This window comes from Betta splendens, chromosome 2, assembly GCF_900634795.4.
Source record: "Betta splendens chromosome 2, fBetSpl5.4, whole genome shotgun sequence".
In the NCBI taxonomy this organism is placed as follows: Eukaryota; Metazoa; Chordata; class Actinopteri; order Anabantiformes; family Osphronemidae; genus Betta; species Betta splendens.
The window spans coordinates 15,121,648-15,148,319 of NC_040882.2; the positions used below are offsets into that span (position 1 = coordinate 15,121,648).

Genomic DNA, 26,672 nt, shown 5'->3' on the forward strand with positions numbered 1-26,672 from the left:
CTGTATGGTTCCTCCCAAACGTGCATCACATGGCAAACAGTTGTCGCTAAAGTATGCATCATTAAAACTCTTCCCTTATAGCCTGTGGAGGGTGAGAGACAATGATGCATCTTAATCAGAACTGACAGCCAAGATCTGCTGAATTCATCAGCATAGTGGGAAACTAAGAAGAACCGAGGATTGATAGAGAATATTAACTGTGTTCTGGCTTATTATTTTGTCAAGGGGAATAGATCACGATGCTGTAAGAGGCCTCGTTGTCCCAGATAGGACATGAGTAAAATAGTACAGTGTGCTAAATAGCCAAGCATGTCCACAGAATAGCTAATGATGTACACTCATGCACAGTGTGGTGAGCTCAAGCGTGGCCTCATCAGATCTTAGCAAAATTGCAGTCAAGAAAAGTAATGACATCGAATCTGAGTAATTTCAATTTCCTGAGCCATTGCCTCCCTTTTTCCAGCCTCAGCACTTTGGCAGCTTTTTTCCTCTTTTTGTTTTTTGTTTCCTAACTCTTGTGACAAGGTGTTTTCAGTGCGCGTCAAACTCTTGGGAGCTGAGCAGCGTGTCTGCAGATCACTGTAGATGGTTTAATTCCACAAAGAGAACGAGTGTAGCTCATCAGAACGAGGACAGCTTACCTCTTGAGGTTATTGTAAGACAGATCAAGGTCTTCCAGCGTAAGCAGAAAGTCATCAAAGGCCTGGGCAGAGACTTTGATCAGCTGGTTGGTGTTGACAATCAGATGTTGTAGATTGACCAGGCCTGCGAGGTCTCTTGGTCCCAGCGTTGTCAAGCGATTGCCTAGACACAAACACAACAAGAGCACTACAGCGTTTTAAACGCACGCTTGCATCATTTTGCTCCGTCCGAATCGCCCCGTTTGACTTTGAGCTCACCGTCCAAGTGCAGCGAGCGCAGGCTCTCCAGGTCTGCAAAGGCCAGCGGTCGGATCAGGTGGATGGTGTTCCTCGACAAAGTCAAGTCAACCAGGCCCGTCATGTTGACAAAGTCGCTCCCGCCCACTTCTGTGATGAAGTTGTCGGCCAGCCGCAGCTCCACGGTGCGCCGGTCCACATGCGGGGGCACGAAGAGCAGGCCCTTATCTGCGCAGAGGGTGCTGAGCGACTCGGAAAGGTTCCGACACACGCAGTGGAAGGGGCAGGCGGAGACCACGCCCCACGTCTCCCCCGCGCCGACTAAAGATGGCAGCAGGCAGCATGTGACCAGAGTCAGCCAGTGAAGCGCGGGGAACGGGACCGCGTCGGGAAGCGTTCTCCTGGTGGCCCTGGGGCACGGCCAGTGGATCAGCTGGGGTGACGGGTGCAAGGACGAGGCCAGGAGAGGGGGCACGAGCGACAGAGAGAGGATGGAGTGGGGTGGGGCGGAGGGGAAGGCGAAGTGCTCTGCCCGCTGTTTGTGATGGAGGTGCGCGTGGGGCAGGTGTTTCTGTCTGCAGGGGTTGAGGGGTGGGGGGACAGGCATGGTAGACCGCCTGGCTATCCACAGACCTGCGAGGGGAGAAGAGACGGCAGCGTGAGTTTGGACTGGAAGAGACGTCTGGAGTGTGTTTTTGTGTCTGCCGTCCTGTCTTCCACCTACTGACGAGACAGAACAGGAGTGAGAGCCTGTTCCGCACACACGTTGTGCTGTGTGGGCCACGGCCTCCTCTTATGTGAGCATCTCTCTGCGCTATTGCCCACTTCTGCTTCGCATAAAGAGTTGTGCTGTAGCTGGTACCTTCCTGCTGTACTTCTAAAATGCACACAAGCAGCCCCCTCTGACACTATGCAGTGCCACGTCGCGTAGCAACAACATACCGGAAGCCTGAACACAGGCAGTCCCCATAGTAATGGATACCCAGGAACATGCAAGAACATATTAGACATGTCTCATAGCAGCCTTCATAAGGCTGTAGGTCAGGGAATCAAAATGGGTCACTACTGTAGCTTATCCTCCTCGATTCCCCAGTAGGAGTCAAGTGAAGCGCAGTGCAACACACCGGAGGACCCTGTTACACACAGACGCAAACAAAATCACCTCGTAGCCATGTTTGTGCCAAGATGTGGCTAAATACAGCTAGCTATGTGATAATATATAGAGATGAGTCACTGCCGCTGATTGGCATGCATAATAGTTGCCATGGCAACTGTACCCTGGCTACGGGGAGAGTGACAGCGAGTGTTGATAACAGTCACAGCCACCATGACTGGAGAGAGGAGACGGGATGAGACGGTGAGTCAGAGACAGACACCGGCGCTCACGTCAGTGGCGAGCGTATTTTCATCATCTGGAGCCCGGTGCCGACGAGTAGTGGCATCACATATGCAAGCTAATACCCGGAGTAACCGTGCATCACGCGGCCTTCGCAGGCTGACACAAACTGCTGGCTCGGCGTTTGTAATTTGGCGCTGGGAGAGGTCTCCGCTTTGCATTCTCCTCCCTCCGAATGGGAGCGCTATGTTAGACGGGATACCGTGTCCCACTTCTGAACCCTTGAGCGCGCAGTGGAAAGGAGAGATCCCCGGCGCTTAAAGCGATCATACGTTTCATCCCCGACTCCTACAGGTTCTCAGCGTTGCGGAGAGGACGGGAAACGTCTCTCAGATGATGGGAGTAGATTATAGGTGGCTCACTTTAGGCTCCAATGGAAGGTATCATTGCCTCCATAATGTCATGAATTTCCTTTTCAAACAGGATGTTTGGGGCGGAACATTAAGCCAGCGGACCGTTAGTTCAGGCTGGAGATTGAATTTGATCTGATCACATCTGCAGAGCGGCGCGTTCCTGTTTATACGAGCGTTACAGGCCACAATGACTGAATTAGTAAAAACACGGTTTGGCTTTTGCTTCTCAAAGGGTTTCATAAAACGGGCACTTCTATTTTAATAGATTGCTAATGAGACTGTGTAGCGTTAAACATGTTTATAATGCTCTTTGATGGAGCACAGCTAAATATTATGAAGGACCACTGTGTTGTGAACACACTAATTAGGAGTCCGCGGTGCTTTGTTACCTTCAGAGAAAGGTTTTAGACTTTTTGATGGAGCACTGTGGATGTTTGTCATGTTTGGAGGAAGCCTCTCTGTTTCAGATGTTTAAGAAAAAGGAACGTAGGAGATTAGAACCTGCTCCTACGTGAGCGGATCGTGTGCGCTGGGCGTGTTCACCGAACAGTCCCATCAGCTTTGCGCTCCTGCTTCTCCAACGCTTCCTCCGCAGACGTCCTCCTGTTGCAGTCGGTCCGTTCACGCCTTCTTCTGACCTTTAGCGTCTCTGCTCCCGCTCCGGTTCTTCCCCTGTCATCACTTATTCTCGTCGTTAACGTCCTCTCACTCTCGACCTCCCTCCTCGTGGCGGCCGACCTCCGCCTTCACCCTGCTGCTGAATCCTCGCTCGCGCTCCTGCCTGTTACGTGTTTTTTTTCCATCTGTCCTCACCCGTTTATCTCTTCCCCTCTGCACCGTTGCTTCGTTTCCATCTCAGAGCCACTCTGCCTCTGGCTGCTCTGTAAATTCCAGCGCTTTCTTTCTTTACGTCTTAGCCCCCACTTTCTTTCCCTCTGTCTCGTCTGCCCTTGAGGCAACCTGACTACTACAAAGTCACAGCTCTGCTTTACCACCTTCTTCCCTTTTTTTTTTTTTTTTTTCTCCACGTTCACCTGCTTCACCTCTCTTTTGTCTTTCCTCTTTTTTTACTGCCTGACTCCGCTGCCCTCCATGTTTCCTCTGATCTCGGGTTCCGTTGCTGTGCATTCACATGCACAAACTCGTATGTTCCCCGGATGAACACGTTCTCTCACGCTGCTGTTACCGATCCTTCCATTTGCCTTTTCGTTTCTGACTTTCTGCAGTTCATTTCCTGCACCTCTTCTTAGAGAGCAGCTTTGAATGCTGAGGTGTCCAGACACACACACACACACACACACACACACACACACACACACACACACACACACACACACATCTAAGGTGTAACCAATCCGTCTGCTGATCGATCTGACCCGCAGAGATTGATGGCACCTTGTCCCATTCATTTACAGTTGTCTTTGTGCTTTTCCTTTGCACCTTGATCTCTCTTTCTCCATTACCACGCTTTCATATGCTACAGATATGTTGTCACTACTTGTTTAAGAAACCTCTTTGTGTTGCAGCTCTTGCTAACATTGAGTTTTACTGTTTAATCAGCTCTTGTAATAGTCACGCACCCTGGTTTGCTGCACCTCGGCCCTATTAAGCTTATTGTCTTAGGCCTAGTGGTGCCGTAGAGGCACAATAACATGTCACATCTCTGCTTTGCTATTACTGTAAATTAGGAATTACTATGCTAGTTATTGACTTTACTGCATAAACTGCTTTGGTAGGTAGTATACACACTTGTGTATAACATTTCATGGAGCTCTTTAATTTGTGATTTAATCTTTCCCACCCTTATCTTTATCCACTTCTTTATTTTGCCTCTTGTGCTGATCTTGTGATCCCCGGAGGGCGTGTTCCCTCTGGGGATCAATAGTCTTATCTAACGCTTTGCACAGATGCAGTCTACATCTGTTGGCGTGTGTGTTTGCACAGACACTGGCATCACCTACTATCTCTACTTACAGTAAGGTATGTATTAGTAGACGTCCACTCCCACTATGTTTGCGTAGCATGTCTGTTCCTGTATAGGACCTAATGTGCACACAGAGCCTTCACTTGCTCTTAAGGCTGCTGCTGAATCTGCAGTAGAGGAGGAAACGGGCACAGTGAGCGAGCACATACACAACATCCGTTGCTCTCCTGCATGCACACACAAAGCAGAGCGTCTCAGAAGCCTAATAGACACGCTTTTGGAATGAAAATGAAGGCAATGAATGAAGGGTAGTGGACTAAGAGATTAACTAGAGGTGGGAAAGAGACATCAAAAGCTCACACCAACCATACAGTATCTCGCGCACGGTCCGTGTGAACCACATGAGCGTCCGTGCTGTAGCTATTTTGGGAAATCTCTTGACTCATGACCCGGCTTGAACCCTCAACCCTCCACAGAGCATGAAACAGACTGGAGAGAGACTGCATGAGGCGAGAGCTGAGCGCGAGCTAAAAGCGTCAGCGGAAGGAACCGCTCCGCACATGTACCCCCAGCATCGCATCAGAGCGGCGCGGCTGGACCTGCGCCACCCTAACTTCCAAAAGTTTCTGTGCAAACACCCACCACAGCCCCGGGGATGGTGTAGCTTCTTGCTGTGAAGCCAAAGCTTAATCTGAATCTGTTGAAGCTGTAGAACAGCGCATTTCCAACTGTGTTTATGATGATACAAGCGCAGGTAATTACGGGGCGCCTCAGGCATGACCTGAGAGCTTTAATATGGCTGCTGCTGAAGCGATTCCTCCATTAACTGTGAAACCTAAAGCCGGCACTTTCTGTTTGCTCTAAGTTTTTAGAATCCTCGTCAGTGTTATAAATGCCCAGCCCTCAGAAATGTCAACCACAATTAATGTTAACAACTGTGCGTCTGCATGTGTGTTTCTAAAGCTTCACGTTATCATGCGCACGTAAGGGCCTATTAGTCCATAATCGACTTAAATCGACTTAGGGAATGTCGCAGTATTTATAAACAAGGGGATTTGAATTAGCTCTCAAAAGCCACTTATCACAAGCACAGTAATCCACCGAACTGATTAGGCCGTGAATAGGTGCACAGCCAGCGGTGAAGAGGTTAATGTCTGGCTACTACACAGGACGCACGGTGTAGGAGGAGATCAGATGAAGATGTGATCAGTGCATGTTCTGCCAATGACGTGCTTCACTCTCTGAAAATACAACCGAACGTGTGGGTCAGATATGGACACACACACACACACACACACACACACACACACACACACACACACACACACACACACACACACACACACACACACACACACACCAATCACAAGGCTTTCTAGCATGTACTCTTATTCACAACCCAGGCTCTTGATATTGGGTGAATACTTGCATGCAGCAACAACGGCAGGCATAGCAAAACAGTCTTCCCACACAATGATAATTATAGGGAGGCAGACTCATACACACAGCATCTCCCTCTGTCTCTCTCTAGGCAAGGAACAAAAGAACGCCCACGTGGCCTCTTCGTGCGGCAGTCGTGTGTACTGTAAGCCCACTCATCCTTTTGATACTATCACTCCTGTCATTCCTGTCATACTCTGCTTTCTTTAGTCATTCAGGATGTATAGAAAGCAGAGGACGAGCAGGAAGGAATTTGGATATGGAAACAAAAAATGATGTGAGTGGTGCGAGGGGAGACTAACTACAAGGAATACAGTGAGGCGGAGAATGAAGAGGAGAGTAGGGTGCACAAGATGGAGGAGTGAAGGGTGCGTGATTGGAGGAAAATGAAACCCAGTAGTGTGACAAGCTGGGGATGAGTGGAAAATGAAGGAAGGACTGAGCAGGAGTTTGAGGAAGATGGAAAGAGCGAAGGATGAAGAGTCGGCGTGTATGAATCTGTGTCGTTAAGCGGATGGGCAGAGAAATATGTAAAAGCGATAAATGGGTGAAGGCCGCCATCCATCACTGTCAGAGAGAGGGATGAGGGAGGGAAGGCCGGATTTGATTAGGGAAAGGGAGAGCTGTGTTAAAAATGGGTTTGTACGGCGTCGCCATCGTGATGGGCGAAGACGAAGGAGGACAGCGGAGACGCGGAGTCGCCGTCGAGGGATGGGAGTGAAAGGCGAGGAGGTAAACCGTGGGAGGAGCAGGAAAGATGGTGCTGGTCAGGAGAGTGACAGCCACAGACAGCGATGCTCCCGCTGGGATGGACCCATGTAATATATAATCACTCTAAAAAGTGCTAATGTGTGTAAAAAGTTCCCCAATCTGTATAGGCCCTTTTTTCTCCCCCAGTTGAACAGGGGAGAGGAAAAACAGCTCACAGAGAACCCCCGAGGTAAATTATAGGAGTCAAAGAAGCATTATGGGAAATTGGAGAATGGAACTAAAGTGCATTCTCTTTAAAATAAAGGGACTGCAGGCTCCTCACAGCACGGCTCCAAAATAATACAGCGCTGCTGAAATACCCTGATCAACTAAGTCTCCTCAAACCTCAGTGTGTGTGTGTGTGTGTGTGGAGGGGGGCGAGCGGCTGCTTATCGGCAGCGCGTGCGCTTCTGTATGCGCGACCCTCTCTGACTAAATCCTGTTGGAATCCATCCTAGTTGGAAGATTGTGATAATTGTTTCTATTCCTGGAACATTGCACAGTCAGATTTTTCAAATCGTTTTGTTTGGGCTGATTTTTGCACCCTTGGAAAAGTTCCACATCTGAATCGGTTGAGGTATTAAAGGGCTTATGTGGAGATGCATTTGTCTAACTAATGCACGTTCCGCAGCTCCGGCGCGAAAAAAAACCCCATGAAGCCTTTCATTTTTTCTCCCCTTCCTCAGTTTCGTCAGCAGCCTGAAAATCAGGCATTTACCTGTTCTGTTCAGAAGGTTTTTGCAGACGAGCGTTTCATTAGCGAGGGCTGAATGTTGGCGCTTTTCGCTACGGCGCCTTATTCTAAGTAAGGAGTACGTGTAATCTTTTAGCGTAGCAGCACTCCAGAGAAACGAAGCCACTCGGTGTGGAGTAGAAGCGTGATACGGGCGGAAGCTTTGAAGTCGGGCTTTTTAAACCGCGCCTCGCGTCACACCTATTTCCCACAGATAAGCAACCCGGCCTGTAATGAGCTTTGTTAAGAACCGAAGTTTGAAAAGTCAGCGTAAGTTAACAACCCAACGTTACCTGTGATTTAAATTTTTTATTTCCTTGCCTTCCTCGCTGCCATGAGTAAAAGCAGTAGGGTGAATTGCCCAATATTCCGAAACCCCAGTGGAACAAATTACGGACCATTCAGAGTTACCCACAGGCTGCGCATTCATGAACCACTGCCATAGCGTGTAACTCTGCACTGTCACCTCTGATTAGGAAATCTGGGTCAGCGCCATCAGTATATAGATTGGTCCAGTTAGAACAAGGCTTTAATCCTGATGCTAGTCTTGGCTTGTGTCCATCCAGCCTCAGCCTTTAGTCTGTGATATTGATGAATGACGAGCGTTTATCATTCAGGAGGCAACAGAATCAATCTCGTTCGCCGGCAACGACCTTAGGATCAACAGCTTTGACTCGCCTTGATTTCTCTGCTTCATTCATTTGAGTGAACCATGAGTGGAGGGTCATGAATTAGGGGAAACGAACATTATATAATGTATTCGCCTCTACACGCGTGGATCGTGAAGGCGAGGTGGACCCAGATATCTACAGATCCCCAGAAACACAACAGACTGGGTTCTGTTTGTCTTGTGCGTAACATGGTAACGGTAAAAGGCTGCAACATTACCATTTATTGAATTTCAATTATTAAAATGTGCAGTATATGGGTGATTACTCTCAGTAGCTCACAATAAGCAGCTGCAAGGAGGCTTTACACACCCAGACCGTGAAGCCATGAAAGAACACACATTTTTGTAAGTCCTTCAAATCCTATGACACCACAGTTCTTGGGTTTCCCAGCAGTCCGTGTTGTCTAATGTCTGTGGCGGCCGGTCTTGCACTCGTTGCTGGGCGTTTGTAATTTAGTTTCCTCCCGTTGGAAAGCCAGACTCTGCACAGCTTGGGGATTAAATTCTCCGGGAGGTAAATTGAATCGTCAAACAATGGAGGTGAGAGTGGTTTTCTTTGGCACTTCATTGCAACCGATCGCGTCGGGGAGCAGCCTTCACGGGATCTGTTATGAAGCCTGCTTTTTGAACGGCGCCTCCGTCTGACCTTTGACCTCCCTCAGCGTCGGTTCACGCGTCCGCCGGTAAAGAAGCCCTGTCCTCGGCTCGTTGCCCCCCCCCCTCAGCGTCTCCCGGCATTACCTGCTTTGAGAGTCTGTCTTTAAGCAGCAGTTTGGGTTTTGTACATGTGTAGCCGTGTTACAGATGGATAAGTGGAGCAGCCAAAGTGACGGGAACAGCCAAGCAAATGAGAAACAAAAAGCCCAAATGCTGCAAACAACTCTGGCAGCTCTGCTGCTGCTATGCTAGGAGGCCTCTCTTTTCTCCTCTTGGAGGGAAATCATTTTTCACTGGTGGAAAGCTGTCACATCGGTGCCAGAGCTGCAGCTCAATACGGTTGTGTGTTGATGCTCCCGTGCTCCGGATGGCAGTAGCACAGTTGCATCTGATTAGATTGCATGGAAACATGGTTTATGATTGGGGCCAATAAGAGGCTATGATTAATAGTTGACAGTCTTTGTTTTTGCAACATGCTCATCCAGCTCAGCCAGCTTCACGTTGTTGAATGCAGTGACATCTGCCTGGTTTGTCATAGTTATACGCGCAAGCTTGTGTTTTTTTTGTTTTTCTTGACGCGAACCTTCTATTTTATCATTTCTGCCAGCATTTATTAGAGTCGGGCTGCGTTTCAGATTATTTCTCTAGATTTTGGAAAGATCCATCTTAGTCGTCCAACTTTTTCCCAACTAACCAGGTCCTGGGGCTACTGAGCCAAACCCAGTTGCCTCTGGGTGACGGACACATCAGCCTTGGGACAGGTCTCAAGTCTCAGTCCAAAACAAGGACAAGGCAGAACCATGGACATCCATTTTTATCTACTGAATATCTGGTGTGTGGGAGGAACCTTATCTGCAGAAACCATAGAAAGGCTTCACAGGCATCTCCGTAGCAGAACCAGGCCTAGAACCCAGAACCAAACCTTCAGTTCTTAACTGACGGACTCCAGTCAGACTCTCATTCATGACCGTCACGCCTCTAAGTCTGGAATCTGCCCATTACCTGCATAAGCCACTTCAGGCCGTGTCTGATTGGGAAAATTAATCCTTACGCCTTTTAATTGCACTCCTCCCTCTAAAATGTAATGATGCCACAGCGTGTGTGGGCTCTATTTCAAGTATATATGGAGCCTCTACAATACATTATATATAGTACAGTCTAGTGTCTGTAGCAGTTTGGCGCTTTAAGACAAATGTTTATGGTTTTATGTCTTGGTCCCTGCAGTCAGCGATGAATCACTAGAGGGAGCGTTCAGCTTAAACTACTTCAGTGTCTGTGTGTTCTTGACACACACAAACACATCTCACTTCCACACTTACAGATGTTCCTATACTTTAACGCCCTCAGATTTGCCTGTTCATGATGCAGACTACCCAGTAACTGACCTGCCCTCACCCTCGTCCACATGTCTCTGTTTCTCCATAAGCCTGTTTGCACCTGCGCGTGTTTACACAGTGAGACTAATCTACAGAAAAATGCGAATCCCGCAGAAACGCGGGTCAGCGCTTGCGAGCTGCCATCGCGCCCCCCCCCCCCCCCCCCCCCCCCCCCAACCCGGTCGTGAGCCCCCGATGTGTGAGTGGACTGATGATTCACGAGGCTTCCCGTCCTCCTAAAGGGGAACCCTGAGTAAAAGAACCATTACTGAATCCGCGCTGAGTCAAGCGCAGGAGGTCAGCGACACAGCGACCAGGCCTCTGAGTCATGGCGATGGATGTATTGATTAATGCTGCCCACACAAACACACACTGCTCCGTCTCCAGTCATGTACTAACAGCGATCGCTCTGTTGTTTTCATTCTGCTCTCTGTTTTGTCCCTCTTATCTCGCCCTCCTCTCTGAAACAAAACATCGGGGAAAGGCCAGACTTAACTATCCTTAAGAGAGATGCATGTGGCGCAGGGATCGGGAGAACTCCCAGGGACGACTCGGCCGCTGCCCGTTGTCGGGCGCGTTCGCTCTGCGCGGTGATGAATCACAAGCCGCTTTGCAGCTCGCCACAAAGAGCCTTTTGCACTGATGCGAGCCACTAATAAAGGCGAAACAACATTGTACTGGATGAGTCTGCAGGGGAAACGGAGACCGCGGTGCCTCATGTTCTAATGCTAGCAGCGAGAACACTTGCACTATATGTGTCGTCCACTAAGCAGCAGTCAGATTTCCTGACAGTCACCACCTACGCCGCATTCTACGCCGTGATTCACGGACACTACAGTCGGCGTCGGTGATGGCTGGTGGCCGGTGCATGCAGTATATCGTGGTCAGGGAGGTGTTACCATCAAAGTCACAGAAATGAATTTCACGTTTGTGTGACAGACGCACAAACACTGTAGCTTTATACGTCTGTATTTGTTGAGAGCGCTTCATTCTGTCCCAGTTATTTCCTAATTGCTTTTCTCTGTTTCATCATCTAAAAGAAGAGACACTAATTGAACCAGGCATTAATTTCCACGTACATTATACATTAATGGCTTTGTTTCATTTGTACCTATTTCATCCTTGGTTGGGTAGGACACACACACACACACACACACACACACACACACACACACACACACACACACACACACACACACACACACACACACACACACAGTTTTTCTGCTGCGTTGAGTCCGTTACAGTAGGTTCTGGGTCTTTTCTCCTTCCAGGTTACTGTGTCTTGTATCAAATGGTAAAAGTAAAGTTAAGAGGTCGGGGCAGCGTCACATGGATCAGACAGGTGACAGCTGGTGGAGAACTTGTCTGATGGTGGTGAAAAGCGTCAGTTTGTGTGTGTGTGTGTGTGTGTGTTTTTTTTTCCTCTCCATCTCCACGGGGGTTTTACACCAAGCAGGATTAGCACGGTTAGACACGGTTTAAAAAGTGCTTCATAAAATGTAGTCAGCAGTTCCCAGTCTCAGTAGTAAATCATATTTCTGTAACTTCACGCTCAAATGTAGTTTCATAGAATCAGATCGGTGCCATCGGGAGCATGGGATATTTTCGTAGATGTGGGTAAATTGCAAATCTTGTTTAAGCCCGCGCAGCAACTTATTGACTTTCTAATCGTTATCAGTGGTAGGTATTAATCAAATAATTAAACCTGCACATGAGCTGACCTCCGTTCTTCTTTCATTGGGCTCCTGCCCCAGTTTTCCTCCAATTGCTTTTTTGCCAATACCTGTCTCCAGCTGTTGCCGTGGTTACAGTTTGTTCTGCTCATCAGGCACCTGCTGTGCCCAAACAGTCAGCTGATAGTTTAATTACTGATCCACTTATCCCTCTGTCTCACCTTACTTCTGTCCCACACTTTTGTTTGTTGCCTCCGCCTTTTACTGCACGCGTGTTTCCTTAATCACCTCCTCTCCTTCCCACCTTCTTCATGCTACTGTGCATTTGACTAAAAGTCTGAATACTCGTCTGGCATTCAACTATTACTCTATTCATTAATCCACTCCCACTTTATCTCCCTCCATCATCCATCCATCCTCCTCAGTGCTCGTGGTTTATTGCATTGTTATTCTTCTATTCCCCTACCCGTGCTCCCTCTTATCATCCACCCCTCAAGTGTCATCACTTGCCTTTTCATTCTTCATTACTTAGTCCTTTTCTATCCTCTGAGTGTTCATCCCTATCTTAAACAGCCAGTCTAGTAATTATTCTTCTTCATCACACTGCGGCTCTGTACCTCTCCCTGTTCCTCAACCACTGTCCTGATGCCTCATCTTTTTAGCCTCCTCACTTCTGTAGCATTTCAAGCTCTCACTCCTCCCCTCGAACGTTTGTCAGCCGCTCATCCATCAGGTGCCACCTTTCTGACATCGACCGCATCTTCCTAATTCCAGGGTTTCAAATCTTTCACTTATCTCCTTCATTGAAGGTTGGTTAAGTCAGAAAGGTGTGTGACGTCTATCATTATCCCTTAAATGTCATTTCTCCAACAGCTTGTTCTGCTTATCTACTGTCTTCTGCTTTGATTCTTTGTTTTTTTTAATTCCCTCTTCATTATAACTCTGTTTGCATGAGTGTCCAATAATAATCATTTAGTTCAAGTGGCCAGTCATTTGCATGTTAATCGTCCGAGTCTTAGTTCAGATATTGGAATAATTTGCAGTAAAGCAACTTGTTGACACCTGCTGTTCTGTTTTCTGTATGTTTCTGGGCACCGATGAGCGATGACTTGCCTTCTAGCCTTGTGGCGTAGCGTTTTAAAATATCATGTTTTAGCTAAATGTTTTATTGTGATATGTGATATAGTCAGCTATGAATCATCACATTTAAGAAGTGAGTCTTAATTGCTTTATGTACAGCTGTCATGTCATGTAATTTACCATTGGTTTAAAACATGGTTTAAAATCAAGAACCCACTGGTTTGAATGGTAGCTCTGCCCCATCACCAGTAAGACTTGATGGCTGCTGTCTGCGAGGCTAAAGCCTGACCAGTGTAGAACAGCAAGCTGCAGGTGGAGGGACTTAGCAACAAGTACTTGACTGATGTACTTGATTTGATATATTTAGTTTTGGACTGTGCAGTAAGCGGTCCGTTCGTGCGTCTGCCATTTTCCTCTCTCTCTCCGTTCACTCTGGCAAAGCTCCTACATTTTCGAGTGAGCGTGCCATCTGTTCATCTCCCTAACTCCAGGCCCACGTTGGTAGACACCCTCGGTAACAATGAGCCACACGGTGCATTTACAAGATAATTGAGAAAATGTTCTTTCTTTGAACCGGGCTGACATTTACCTGATCGCTAGTCTTATCACTATGACGAGCAGGAGAACACAGATTATTACAGGATTGTGATTTGGTTAATGGATATCAAAAGGCCCCTTTGCACTTGACAAAGATTCGGTTTTCATCTCCTCGGAGTTGGAGCTGTCTCCGTTCAAAGCTGCGAGTCAAGACTGCTGTAAACAATCAGGAGAGCAAGTAATGAGTCGCGTCTCGGTTATTCAAAAAGCTCCACGTTCATGAAAATACTTTCATAAGTGTTGTATTGTTCTTTTTTCAGCCTAATCTCTTTCCTCTAAGGTGGATCTCTGCCTTTTCCCCAAGTTGCGCCTCATAATTGGCATGTCTGTTACACGGAAGAGCCCCATGATGCATCATATTCCCCTTGTAGTTATATCTGTAAATAGCTCATTAGTGGTGATCTTTCCCAGACTTTTTGGGGGTCACGTAAGACTAATTGTAGCCAATGGGAAAACAATTGAAAGCTATATAATGGTGGCCATCTGTCATTTCTAATTGCTCTTTCTTCATCTGTTTTCCTGTGTGTAGCTCCCTATGGTAACTCAGCGTTTTCCTTTCATTACATTTATTCCATTTATTCTACTTTCTTCCATTTGCTTGTGTGTAACTTGGCAGAAATCATCTCAGCACCTACTCTGCCTTCACCTCTGCCTGCATCCTTTACCTCCCTCGTGAACTTTTCATCCACTGTGGTCTCCATTTCCCTTCCGTCGGCCCGTTATCCTCCCATATATCCACTCAGCCTGATCTCCTGTGTCAGTGTGTCAAATCTGTCTGAGTGTGTGTGCTCTTGCTCTAACAAAGCTTACGCTAGACTAGGTCCTGGTCCGCTGCTGCTGCTGCTGCTGCTGCTGCTGCTGCTGCTGCGGTGGCGGCTGCTGCCACCACCGCACGCAGCTCAGCTCCACATCCACACACTCTGACCACGATACACACAGTCGTGCACGCGACATGCCAGGTGAGATTACATAAAGGCAAAGTGATGAAAGCCAAGCTGAGAAGCACCCAGTGAGTAATCTGATACAGGACATCTGGCTGACACTCACACAGAAACACAAAGAGGATTGTCGGTGTGGTGTTGGAGCGGAGAGCAAAAAAAAAAATAAAACGGAGGTGGTGGAGATAAGGGAAGGAGAAGCTGCCTCTACCGGTGCCGTGGGAGAGTTGAGCCTGTGTTGCTTCCTGACATTTGCCTCGTGCTTGTCGTTATGAACCAACGCGCATCTGTTCATTATTTATAGCCGTGTGTGTGTGTGTGTGTGTGTGTGTGTGTGTGTGTGTGTGTGTTCCCGGTTCACTGAGTGCTGGTGTTCACTGCATTGATGTGCTCAATGATTCAGCATCGCAGTTCTAACCATGCACATATGGATGTATGTGCTGCGCGTGTGTTTTCAAAGCGTTACCTTTTCTGTCTGTGCGCCTCTATAATCCAAATCAGCTCCACATGATATCCGGGTTCGTGTGTGTGTGTGTGTGTGTAACAGCGATGTCGCCCCAGGTGTTTCTCCGTGTGCAGGGCCGGCGGGGGGAGGGGGCTCGTGTGCTTGTGCTGAAACCTGTCCCGCTCCCCTCCACGCACACGCGGCCCCTCACAAATCAAAAGGAGGTGGATGTAGGTCAGTGTCGTGCAAAAAAAACCCACGGCGTTGCAGAAATTCCAATCCCACAATATCCTCTTAGGCGTCTATGGACGAAGAAAACCTGGAAAATCCAGAATTACTCGCTCAATCCTGGCATCGCGAAATGGAGACCTCCGTTAAAAAAAGAAAAACATAAAATCCAAGAATCCACTTTCCTTGAAATCCTATTAATGGCGTTTTGATATGATTTCCACATGGCTGTATTCAACTTCTCTCTATATCCAGAGCAATTCAGTTGAGGCAGAATAGGGATCCCGGAGTCGGCGGCGATCATCACCGGTCCTCCTCCTCCCCTTGACTTCCTCTCTGCTTTATTCCCCCCTCCCTTGCTCACGCGGCCCTGTCTCTTTGCTGCTTCTCATTTATTCGTCTGTCTCCTCGGCTTCATAGTGTTTTTCGCGTTCTTTGTCCTCCCCTCTCAACCTGGAGATCACTTTGGGGAGTGAGCGATGGTTCACAGGACCTGGCCAGCAGCCTACAGAGTATTTAGCCGCTCACTGGTAAACTTGAGGGGAGATGAGGAAGCGGAGGCTGGAGAGATGGAGTGGCTGCCTGAAACCTGCAACAGAGTGGACAGAATTGAATGGGCATCGCTTGATAAATGTCCTTATTACTGAACGGGCATAAACCAAGCAACACATTCAGTCGCTGCCTTTTTTTCCTGGTGCCATCCTCTCTGACCCGCTCTTCCCTGGAGACACCTGCACTCATTCCTCTAACTTCAATCCTCTCTCATGACCTCTTTAAATGCCGCTCCCCACCTTGCAACCACCTTCTCCCCCCCCTCTGTCTCCAGCCCCCCTCCTCCTCTCTCACCTGTCTGTCAAAGGGAATCAATAGTTCTTAGACCCTCTTAACGCCTCTCAGCAGGCTGCACTGGATTGTTGTTCCACACACACACACACACACACACACACACACACACACACACACACACACACACACACACACACACACACAGTCATGGTGTACATTCACACACGGCACCGTCGCTACTACCACACACATCCACCAAGTATTCATGCAGTGATACTCTGCTGCTCACAGACACACACACACGCACAATCTCTGCAGTGCACTCGCAGATACGCAGCCTAACGACACAAGCCAGCCTCTGATCAGCACCTCTAATGTCTGACAGATCCCCCCTCCTGACTCTGTGGCGTCCGTCAAACTACCGGAGCCGACACCTTTGAGAGGACAGTCTCTGTGTCTTGCTCCGAAGCTGTGCACTCACACCCATCTGTGTTTCTGCGCGTGTTCCTACACTGTCCATCTGTGTTGGTGCCGCAGATTCATATGTACCCGTTCTCAATTTCACTGACTCTGCCTTCCCCCCCCCCGTTTTCTTTCCTTTCCACTTGTGTTTATCTGCTTCTCCTCTCCTCGTGTTCACTTTGCAGCTTCACAGGCACAATACAGCTATTTGCCGTCCTCCTGCTCCTTTTTCCAAGTCTGCATCGGGTCCTTTCATCCTTATCTAACATGTCTATTCCCTCTTTTTGCCGTCCGCGAGATAAAAAGGTAGAATTACTAACCTTGTTTTCCGGATCATTCCACCGCGACTCCCGGAGCCGTCACATCTCTCTGTCTCAGCGGCTCTATCTCAGCTCCGTGGAAAAACACCCATCTCTCTCTCTCGGCGTCTATCCCGCTCTCCCCCTCTCTCTCTCCCTCCCTGTCGGTCGACCCCTCACTCGGTCTCGACAGCTGCAGCGCTCTGTCTGCCTCCTCTTTCGCTCTTCTGTCAGGCTGTAGGCTGATTGAATTTTAAGTCATGTTAATCCCACAGAACAGGTACTGAATGAAGAAGGGGATGTGGCAAAAAAGGAGAGAGAAAGAGAGAGAGAGAGAGAGAGGGAGGAAATAACAGAATGCAGAGACTAAGCTGGCTTGTATTTTTAGAAATCTCTCCTTCAGGGAGGTTTTCTTTTACTTGCCCCGCATTTATTCACTCACTTCTCTTCTTCATCTGTCCATTCACCCGCATCCTTATGGGTGTTTTTAGTCCTTATCATGCGAGGAGGAGCGCCTGATTCCCAATGAGCGGCAGAAAAGGAGAACTGGGATCCGTCTCCGGTAGCTTCAAGCGTCGGACTGAGAGAGAAAGAGAGAGCGTGAACAACAGGCATGAAGATGAGGAGTAGGAGAGAAGGTGGGGGTTGGGAACGCGAGGGTGTGGGAGCGCGTGAAGCAAGAAAGGAAGATGGGAGGATGTAGGAACAGGGAAAGATTAGGAAAGAGAGATAATTGGAAGGCGACAGAGGGATAAGAAAAGAAAAACATAAAGGAGGGGAAGAGGATGATACTCAGGCTGCACTCAATATTTGGTGAGAATTACTTTCAAGTATCGTATGATTAGTTTTTTTTTTACTTTGTTGCTTTTGTTTGACATTTGCTTGTTGTTGTCAGATTAGGTTTTTCTGCAACATTAATTTAAACAATACAATTGACACTACATGTAAGTGAATCCTCTTGTTTGCTGAGCTGCTGTCGAAACTCATTACCACATTAAATGATTTAATCTGGTCCTGTACAGTAAATAGCCCAGATTGTGCTTTTTAAGTGTTAGTTTCATGAGAACGACGGTACGTTGTGAGCTGCAGTATTGTCATGTGTGCAGCTGTTCTAATGACTGTCCACTCTTTGGCACATTCACTGCTGAGAACTCCTGACTCCTCATGTCCACGTATAGGTGATCAGCATTAGCACGCCGGACAGGCTCCGACATGAAATAATTCAACTTTTGATAGTCAGCTAATCATATTCCACCGGTATTTCTCAGCAGCTGAGGGTTTCCACCATCGCTATGTGGAGAGCGAGATGAGGGGATGAAAGTGGACTGGTGTAACGTGGGGGAACAGAATCTCTTAGTGCCTTGAGCAGTTCTGGGTCAGACCAGGATGAGAGGGGGGAGCAAAAGAGCATGATTAAGAGGGAGTGAGCGCCCAAGTGGCAGTATGTAAGGAAAGGGAGGCGAAGGGGGAGATAGGAGGCCGAGGGTCTCTAGAGGCGTAAAGGCGATAAGTGAGGAAGAGAGGGGTTAGCGAGGGATAGAAGGGAGGAGTGGATGGAGTGATAGCACGGCGATTGGAACAAGTGTAGCTGATACAACTTCAAACGGTGGTCGAGCGCTTGATTTCCCCACTGAGCCCATAGCTGCTGGAAATAGCCGTTTAATGGAAAGCGTGTGTGCGCGTGTGCGCGTCCCATTACCAATGCAGGAAGTGTAACGCCGCAGATACTGGATGTCTGAGCGGACTCGTTTCCAATATTCACATATGTGCAGATCAGTTCGGTCAATCACACACCAGAGAGGAGAAACCCAGTAGATAGGAATGAATGGCGCTGAAAAGCAGGGCAGAGACTCGGATTTGGTTTTTCATGTATCTCAATTTCCACCCAGGAGTCAATTTTCGTCCTTCATTGACTTCTCCATCATCTCAATCTATAGCTCGCCTCCCTTTTTACGTCTTCCTTCCAAGCATTTACCTGTCATCCCACTTTCATGTGTCTCCATTTCTGTACCTTGAATTTATTTTTATCCCTCGCTTTACTGTCACTCCACTCTTTTTTATGAGTGTGGTGGGCCAGTGTATTTTTAACCCAGTGAGCCAGACCGCCCTCATAGCAAGGTCCAGAAAGGAGAAGTTTGATATATCATTCCAGCCAATCGTGTCGCGCGGTTTACAGAGCTCGGATTTATGGCTGGTTGATTCACAATTAATCAAAGCTCCAGTGGTTTGGCACAGAGGCCTCGTCAGTAAGAGTGACCTTGCTGAGTGAAATAAACCAACATGACCTACTGCTGCGTGATGGATGAAACAAGTTCACCAGTCAGGGGGAAAATGCTATTACTGACTGGGCTCTTGCTTTACATGTGTGGCGTGTGAATTATATTGAATCTGCTTTCAGAAACCTGCAGGGGAGAGGCCGAAGAGTTTGAGAAATCATCCTTGCCATCGCAGATCAGTCTGGTAAAACTCGCAGAGCAAAGCCTTTTTTTCACCAGGGCCGAGAACTGAGCGAAAACATCGGCACGGTCTCATCTAAGTTCATTCTGAGCGGTTGCGCTCTTAATTTGAAGGAGGGCAGAGCTCCTCTGGTTCAGTCAGGCCACATTAGGCCTCAAAGTGAAAACAGTTGCTGGGGAGTCGGCCCACTGACCCTGGACTGAACAAACCCATCCGCTTCCTTTACTGGCTCACTAGTCAACTCTCTAGTAATGAATATTTGTATTTCAGTCTTTCAGTGGATGCTGCGTTCAGACTCAATGAGAGATGTTGAGTAATTTCTGTTGACATAAAAAAAGCTGCCTACATAAACGAACTCGACGCTCCTCCTCCGCTATGTTTATCTGTCATTGGGCCGGTTTGTCACCAAGTGAGGACAAATTATTTGTGTGTGCATAAATGAGTCATGGTGAGTATGTGAGCCACAGCGTCTAAATATAGGCAACGCTAAAACACACAAACGCTTCGCAAAGCGACTGAGTGTGGACACAAACGCGCGTTTCACCCGTCAGCCCACATGAACGTACAATAAGCATACAGTATACTGACGCACACAGGTGGAACGTGGTAACACACAGATTAGGACGTGGTCAGCACACACTCACACACTCGCTCACACGCTCCGATGTGATTTCAGGGGTAAATGGTGCAGAGGTTTAAATCGAAGGCCGGATCCCTCCCTCTATTTGTCTCAATCTGGGCGTAATGAGAGACAAGGACGGAGTCGCACCGAGTCCCAGACACACAACTGTCTCCCAGTGCTCCTCTGCTCCCCCAACTGCTCTGCGTGTCACGCTTTTATTTATTTCCCCTGCATTAGTAATAGCGTCTTCAAATGATTTCCCAGTTACTGCTGGCAGAGCGTTATAACAGCCACGGGCAGTCGTCAATGAGGTACGAGAAAAACATGCCGAGCCTCATTTGTCTATATTGCTTTAAGTATAAAACATCGACTAATACTTTAAGACATGCAGAAATGACTTCTGGGATATAGGGTGGAGAAAAAGCTTTACCGCATTCTGTGCTGCCACAGGTTTCTGTATAGGATAGAAAATAATGGCTAAAAGGAAGCTAATAGAGTGTGTGTGTGTGTGTGTGTGTGTGTGTGTGTGTGTGTGTGTGTGTGTGTGTGTGTGTGTGTGTGTGTGTGTGTGGGGGGGGCGACGTAATGGGTGTGTACAGAAACGCAATGGGCTGTTAGGACAGGCTGTTAAATGTTGGGAAGCTGGGAGGTGCAAATGAAAAGCTTGCAAATGAGATTTTGTTTGTCCCCTGATGTAAGCTGCAGATATTTGGCATTAGTTTTTGTCTGTGTGTTAATCAGAGAAAGAGGGAAAAGAGGAAACGATCAGATTACAGCTAATAATCAGCCTAAAGAACCAGTCGCGTGAATATTCCTTTATGTCCTCACGCTGGATAATCCGCGCGGTGGCAAAATTAATTTCGGAGTGTTTCTTGTGTACAGAAATGTTTTCGGCGCAGACAGATGAACTGCTGTGCAAACGCCTCTCGGTGCCCAGAGAGTGCGTTTGTTGCCTCAACAGATCTCGATGAGACAATGCACTGGAGCAGCAAGTGTGGCACCAGCTGACATCATGGGCGTCTGTCGTCAAGCGCTCGGCCATGTGCTGCGCGGTCGATCGGACCGAGGTGCTCCGCGCAGGCGTGTTTACGCGGCCAAATACTTTGGCCACTGGGCGTGTGAGCAAAACGTGGCTAATCTCGCAGTAGGACCTGTTAAATTGAGCTACACAGACTTCAGGTGTGCCAAGCGTCGCTCCTGCCGGCTCGCTGGCTCAGCTCCACGTTTCACTCCTACTACCCCTGTTATTACAGGCTGTAAAGGCCTCCTAGTGTCCACGTCCAGACGGAGCTTTCAGCACCATGGACAGCGCTCTGGATTTGCGTACTCGGCAACACACGGAGCAGCAGGAGGAGCAGGAGCGCTGATGAAAGAGCATTAAAAACAAATGTGAAAACCTATAAATACGTACAAGCAAATCACAGGCAACCATGATAAAGCTATAAAAATATTCCAATAAATAATGCATGATGTTCTGCGCTGAGGAAAATCTAGACAGTTGTAGCGTGTTCTGTAAATAACAGCCCTGGTAGTCATTTGCTGTTCTGCGAGAATAAAGACGGCGGTGTTTCGGTATAAGAGGCTTCATCCCGAGGCAGTGATGTTAGGTGAAAGATTAAATATGGCCGTGCTGGTGAGTCGACGTCTCTATTTTGGTTGGCCTTTTAAATAGGAGCCCTGCAATCTTTGCTCAATTTGTCAGTATGGACACAGAGATGAATCACCTTTTCACTACTGATGGTAGTCATCGATGCGGAGAGGCCATTAGATGGGAAGTGTTCGTTTAAAGAAACAGTGCGTTGAGACTCGTTCCATTAGCATGAGGGGGGATGGAGGCTGCATGCTGCAGCCTCACGCTGGATGTGATCAGGGTGAGACACACTGGTTTGCTTTGATCTCTAAAAAGCAACCGCCAATTCTCCAAATCCTCTTTTGCGTGTTGTCGCCTGTGTCGCCTCTGACCTGCAGTAACCTGCATGTAATTGTCCCGTGAGTATACTGAACGTGAAAGTGTGGTTTTGAGGGAAAAGCAGAGCACGATTTTGAAAAATTTTGAAAAGTTATTAATGATTGAAAAGGTAATAATGTTCAGTATCTGATGGGAAAACGTCTTCATTTCTCTAAATCAGTTGATTGGAAAAGCAACTCTAGTGTAATCTTCATGTTTGAAGCTGAAATGGTTTTGTTGCTGCTCACCTAAATATACCAAGCCAATAATCCTCGTGATTTATTCTTCCTATTGCAGCTGCTGTCGCTCTCGTGTTATTACAGTGTCAACTCTTTGTCTGCTATTGTGCTCCTGGAACCATAGGAGCATTTTTTTTTGTAAGTTTCAGCCCAAAGCTGACACAAAAGTATAATTGAAATGACACGGTGCAGGGTTTTTGTGTGTGTGGCTGTTGGTCACTAATTAGTACTTGGTGAACTGTTGGACAGTGAGCAGCTACTATTTTTCTCTGGGAATTGTATTAAAGGTCAAACCCGAGGATGTGCTTCCAACACTCCACTTGCAGTATTTCCTTTCTTTTCTCATCCGTGGTGCAGTGTTTTTAGTGCACTGTACCTTTAGGGCTTATATACTTAACAACCCTGATTGATTTTTCCTTATTGCCTCGCTCCCCAGAGCATTAGTGCCACATAAACAGGGGCATCATACATAAAGACAGGCTGCTGCTGCACGGTACTTGTTACTACACCATGGCCTCGGGATCTCTTTAAACTATGACTCAGGTTCCAAAATGAGTCACGGCTATTGTCTGGAGGATAACTGGCACTAGTAATTTAATAATGTAATGGTGATTGCTATAAATTATGTATAAACCTGAATTGAGGCTAAACTAAGGCTTGAGGCTGAAACGTCCCCTGCATCTGATGGTTTCGTGCAGTATCTGTTGTCATAAGCTGGGGTTTGAGGTGATTGAGTTGGTTAGTGTGTAAAATGGTAAGGACTGCGTAGTAGCTTTTACTTTGAAAAGTACAGTTGTTTCAAAATAATCTCTCTAAAAGGAGCTAAGTGCTACGTTTAGTCGTAGTCCAACCCTGGGTCTTCACATGCTGAATTTCATCTTTCGTTCCTTAGCTAAAAAAAACATTTTCTCAAGCCTTAATCTATCTCAGCCTGCTGAGAGTGTGTCCAGTGCCCAACGATCGTGAAACACTGGTGAAACCGCCTGCTTCAGGTGCTGGTGCAGGAGATATCGAACGCCATGAAGACGATCTGGCTTTTTGGCAGGTGAACAAGTCAACGCTGCAACAGCTGCAACGTATCTGCTCGCTGCAATCAAAGGTTTTTCAGGCGGTCTGTACAAATTGAATTTGTCATACTCCCAAAAGGTTTAGAGCCTGTAATGTGGCGTTTCATGTTTTTGGCCCCAAACACGGTTAAACATACTACTCTCTTTATCACGGTGTTAAGCTGGGTTTTCTCAGCTTCACTGCTGTATCTTATTATATATAACTAAACCTACGCTCTGTAATTGGAAGGCACCATTATCTCCAGAAACGTCATCCGCTATTTACCATCTGTCGGAGGCTACTAATCGCTGGATGCTCTCGTTTCATTGCATTGCACTGCATTGTTCCCATGGAACAGCAGCTGCTCCGTTTGTAGTAGAATACACCTTAGCTACAGTAAAGCGTAATTCAAGACCAAATATGTTCCAATTGTTCTTTGGGGGGTGTTTGTATGATAGTGGTGGTAATAGGGTTTATTGAGCTGGGATCCCAGAGTGAAACCATGAATTCCTAATGTTTTCCCCAGGCTCCGAGGTGCTGAAATATTCCCCGCTGCTCGTCTCGGCCCGGCTCGGCGCAGGCTCAGCTCTCAGCTGGGCCGTAGGTCTGTGGTTTGCATTCTTGGCCGCGCGTGTTTGCTTTCACACCGCGTGGTGCTGCAGGTATGTAAAGCAATCTAATGCAAAAACAGGGCTGCAGCGGGAACTTGTTCGGCTTCAATTGGCCCGATCATTTACAAGTTTAAATAGGATTAACACAGGGAGACCAGACACCTGCTAACAGAATCGGAGGCGACGCGCTCTGCGGGTTTCAAGTGCATCACGAGTCATTAAATGCGTCACAGACCTATTGCTTAAGGATTCCCAAAATACCACTAAGTAGCAATCTGTTTTAATAAGCTTGTGTCTCAGGGTCCCTGAAAGAGACCGAGGTCTCCTTTCAGCTGGTTCAGCAGCCCGTTCCTGGAGACCAGATGAGTGTGAGTCACGTACTAGTGATGGCTGCTGGTGAATGCGTCCCTCCGGCTTGTGAAGACGCTCCAGTCCTACATGGTTATTTAAAGGCAGCATTTAAAACTTGCATGTGAAGCACGGCTGCGTTTTTCTCTGTCTCTCTCGCCTCCGTCCTCAGCTTTTATTGTCTTTATTTTCCCTGGAGAGCGCTGTGAACTTTAAGCAACCCGCGTAAATCAGCTGGGATTGACGTGTAAGCGGTGATAGTTGAAAATGTTTGATGGACAAACTGCCAGTCCATTAATACCAAACAGCACTGTGCTGTGAAGCATTTTTCCTTTTAGACTGCTGTTAGAGCAGAAACTGACAAATCACCTGCTGGTTTTACAGTAAATGTGTTCTCTCCACAGCAAATTAGTGGGGCTGGAGCCTACATAAATAATTTACTGCTGATGTTTTTCATCTTTTGTTCTTGCATTGAAACTGTTGCTCCTGATGGTAATACCTGTAGCACTGCACTAGCCGCTGAGAAGTTCAGCACCACGGCCAGCGACCCTTAAAGCTCCCCAGCGAGTGGAGATGCATTTTTAGACCGCTCTGGTATGTTTGCTTGGTCCTGGTGGTGAGCCAGGGCTGCAAAGTATGTGAGAGATTAGTCAGTGTGTTCAGATTGCTGTCGCATTGGCAGTAAAAACATGTTCAGTGGGTAATTTCATGTTTGTAAAGGCCACTAGAAATGGAAACATGGTGGTGGGCATAGTGAATAGTTAGCGGTTACAGTGAGCGAGAGGACAAAGGGGGAAGAAATTAGAGGGCAGAGCGGCTGAATACAGAATGAGGCTGTGATTCGAGTTGAAGGAGAGATGAAAGAATAAACGTGACCACGCTTTTCTTTTTCTCTCCTTTTTTTTTTGTCACATGAGCACCGAGCGCGATCGGCAGCGTTGTCGCCTTGACATACTGCAGAGAAGACGCGGACGAGAGTCCGAGCGAAAACAGGACTGTGGCTCCGTGGCACAGAAGCATACGCGTGGAAGGGTTTTCTCTCTCAACCTTGTGTGTGTGTGTTGCGTGTTTTGCTTCAGACCTTGAGTTTCTGAGAGTCTCCCAGTATTTTTTTCTGTTCGGTCTTTGATTAACTGCAAAAGAGCCGTTGCAGGAACATTTTAGCTTCTTCAGAAGCTCAAAGTGTTTGTTTGGTTGGAAGTAGATTTTAGGTTTGTGGGTAAATTGTGCTTTGCTTGGGCTTAGGACACAGGTTAATGCTAAGAGGCTATTGCAGCCAATAACTCAAATTGCCGCTTGTTTATTTTCAGGATGCCTTTTCCGCTCGAGTACATTTGCAGCCGCTGCTTGTTTGTGTTTCTGAACGCGTCGGTTTCTCGGGGGTTTGTGTGCGCGCGCGTTGATCTTGTTTATGTGCTCGGGCCACTGGTTAAGGCGTGACGGATAGGGATGGAGGAGACAGAGGAGGAAAGGAGAGGAAAGATGAATGACCTGACAGCTCCCCTATTCAACCTCTAATCACAGAGGGAGCATGGAGGCTGTGTGTGACAGCGAGGCCGTGTTTGTGCTGGGGGGAAGTCTGGGATCCTAGCGTGTGATGAGGAGACCTGGAGTTTAGACCTGCACCGTTAGGAGACTGTGTTCTGCTTAAAGTAGCGAGAGGTGGTGATTCTACACGCTGCTCCTGTATGTACCATGATATATTTAGACTGTACCAGGGTCAGTACACGCGACGGGGCCCATTTGTGCTGTGCTAGCATCTTCCGCCTGTGGCTTTCCTCGGGCTCATGCGCTTCCTCCATCAGACCAAAGGGACGCGGGTTAGGTTAATTGGTGGCTCCAGCTTGCCTGTGGTTGGGAGCGTGCATGAGTAATTTGTGCTGTGATGGGGCTGGGAGCCTGTCAGGGCGGTGAGCCTCGCCTCTCGCCCCCTACGTTCTGCCTGCGACCCATTTGCGACTCTGCAGCAGATGCGTGGGTGCCACTAATGACACGGTGCTGTTGGAGGAGGTGGGTGAGCGGTCTTCATTTAAAGACGGTGGAGCGCCCGGGGCCTGATCTCTGCCAGGATCAAGAACAATGCGGCTTTAATTACAATGCACCTGCAGGATAAACGTGGGCATTAGATCAAAGACGCGCTGCCTCAGCCCAGGATTTCACCACACATGCTGCTGGCCTCCCAATACAACACCTTACGGAAAACAATGCACGGAGCCTGTGGAGGTCCAGGTGACATCATACACCGCCTCCTCTGCTCCCAGTTCGACAGGATTAATACCATTCACAGCTGGATGCAAGTGGACACGCAGCACTTACTGTGGCTGTCTGTTGTCCCCATGTTACAAATGAGAGGCTACAGAGCTGAAATGTCCTGAACTGAGCTGAGCTGCACGCTCCACTTGCTCTTTAGTTCAAGCTGTAAACATTACAAGCAGCGGTCTGGACAGTGACAGCCTCACCTGGCCTGCTTTGCATGATGCAACACGACTCCCAGCCCCAGTGACAGATTGTAGAAAATGAGAATACGCAAGCAAAAAAAACAGTGCTATGCTTTATTCCACACTGATTTTGAAAACATTGAAACAAACAGCTTCTCTAAACAAACTTTGCATGTTGGTAACAACCTCTTCTAAAGGTGATGGATGCGGTGAACATTTTGGTCTGTTATTTGTTTGTTTGTTTCAAATCTCTACTTGGACCTGCAGAGGAGGG

The 26,672-nt window shown here is 47.7% G+C and overlaps 2 protein-coding genes across 4 annotated transcripts in view; one reads left to right on the forward strand and one right to left on the reverse strand.

Annotated features, from left to right (window-relative positions):
• LOC114842793 (leucine-rich repeat and fibronectin type-III domain-containing protein 4) overlaps nt 1-17,491 on the reverse strand; it is a 33,308-nt gene extending 15,817 nt beyond the window's left edge. Inside the window, exons 1-4 of the mRNA XM_041068268.2 lie at nt 16,710-17,491; nt 14,935-15,730; nt 900-1,511; nt 642-804 (exon numbers count right to left, since the gene is read on the reverse strand). Coding sequence (XP_040924202.1) covers nt 642-804; nt 900-1,485 — 749 coding nt within the window. The 5' untranslated portion in view covers nt 1,486-1,511; nt 14,935-15,730; nt 16,710-17,491. The remainder of the gene's footprint in view (nt 1-641; nt 805-899; nt 1,512-14,934; nt 15,731-16,709) is intronic.
• LOC114842774 (pyruvate carboxylase, mitochondrial-like) overlaps nt 1-26,672 on the forward strand; it is a 189,206-nt gene that overhangs the window by 120,721 nt on the left and 41,813 nt on the right. The gene's annotated exons all lie outside the window — the stretch shown is intronic.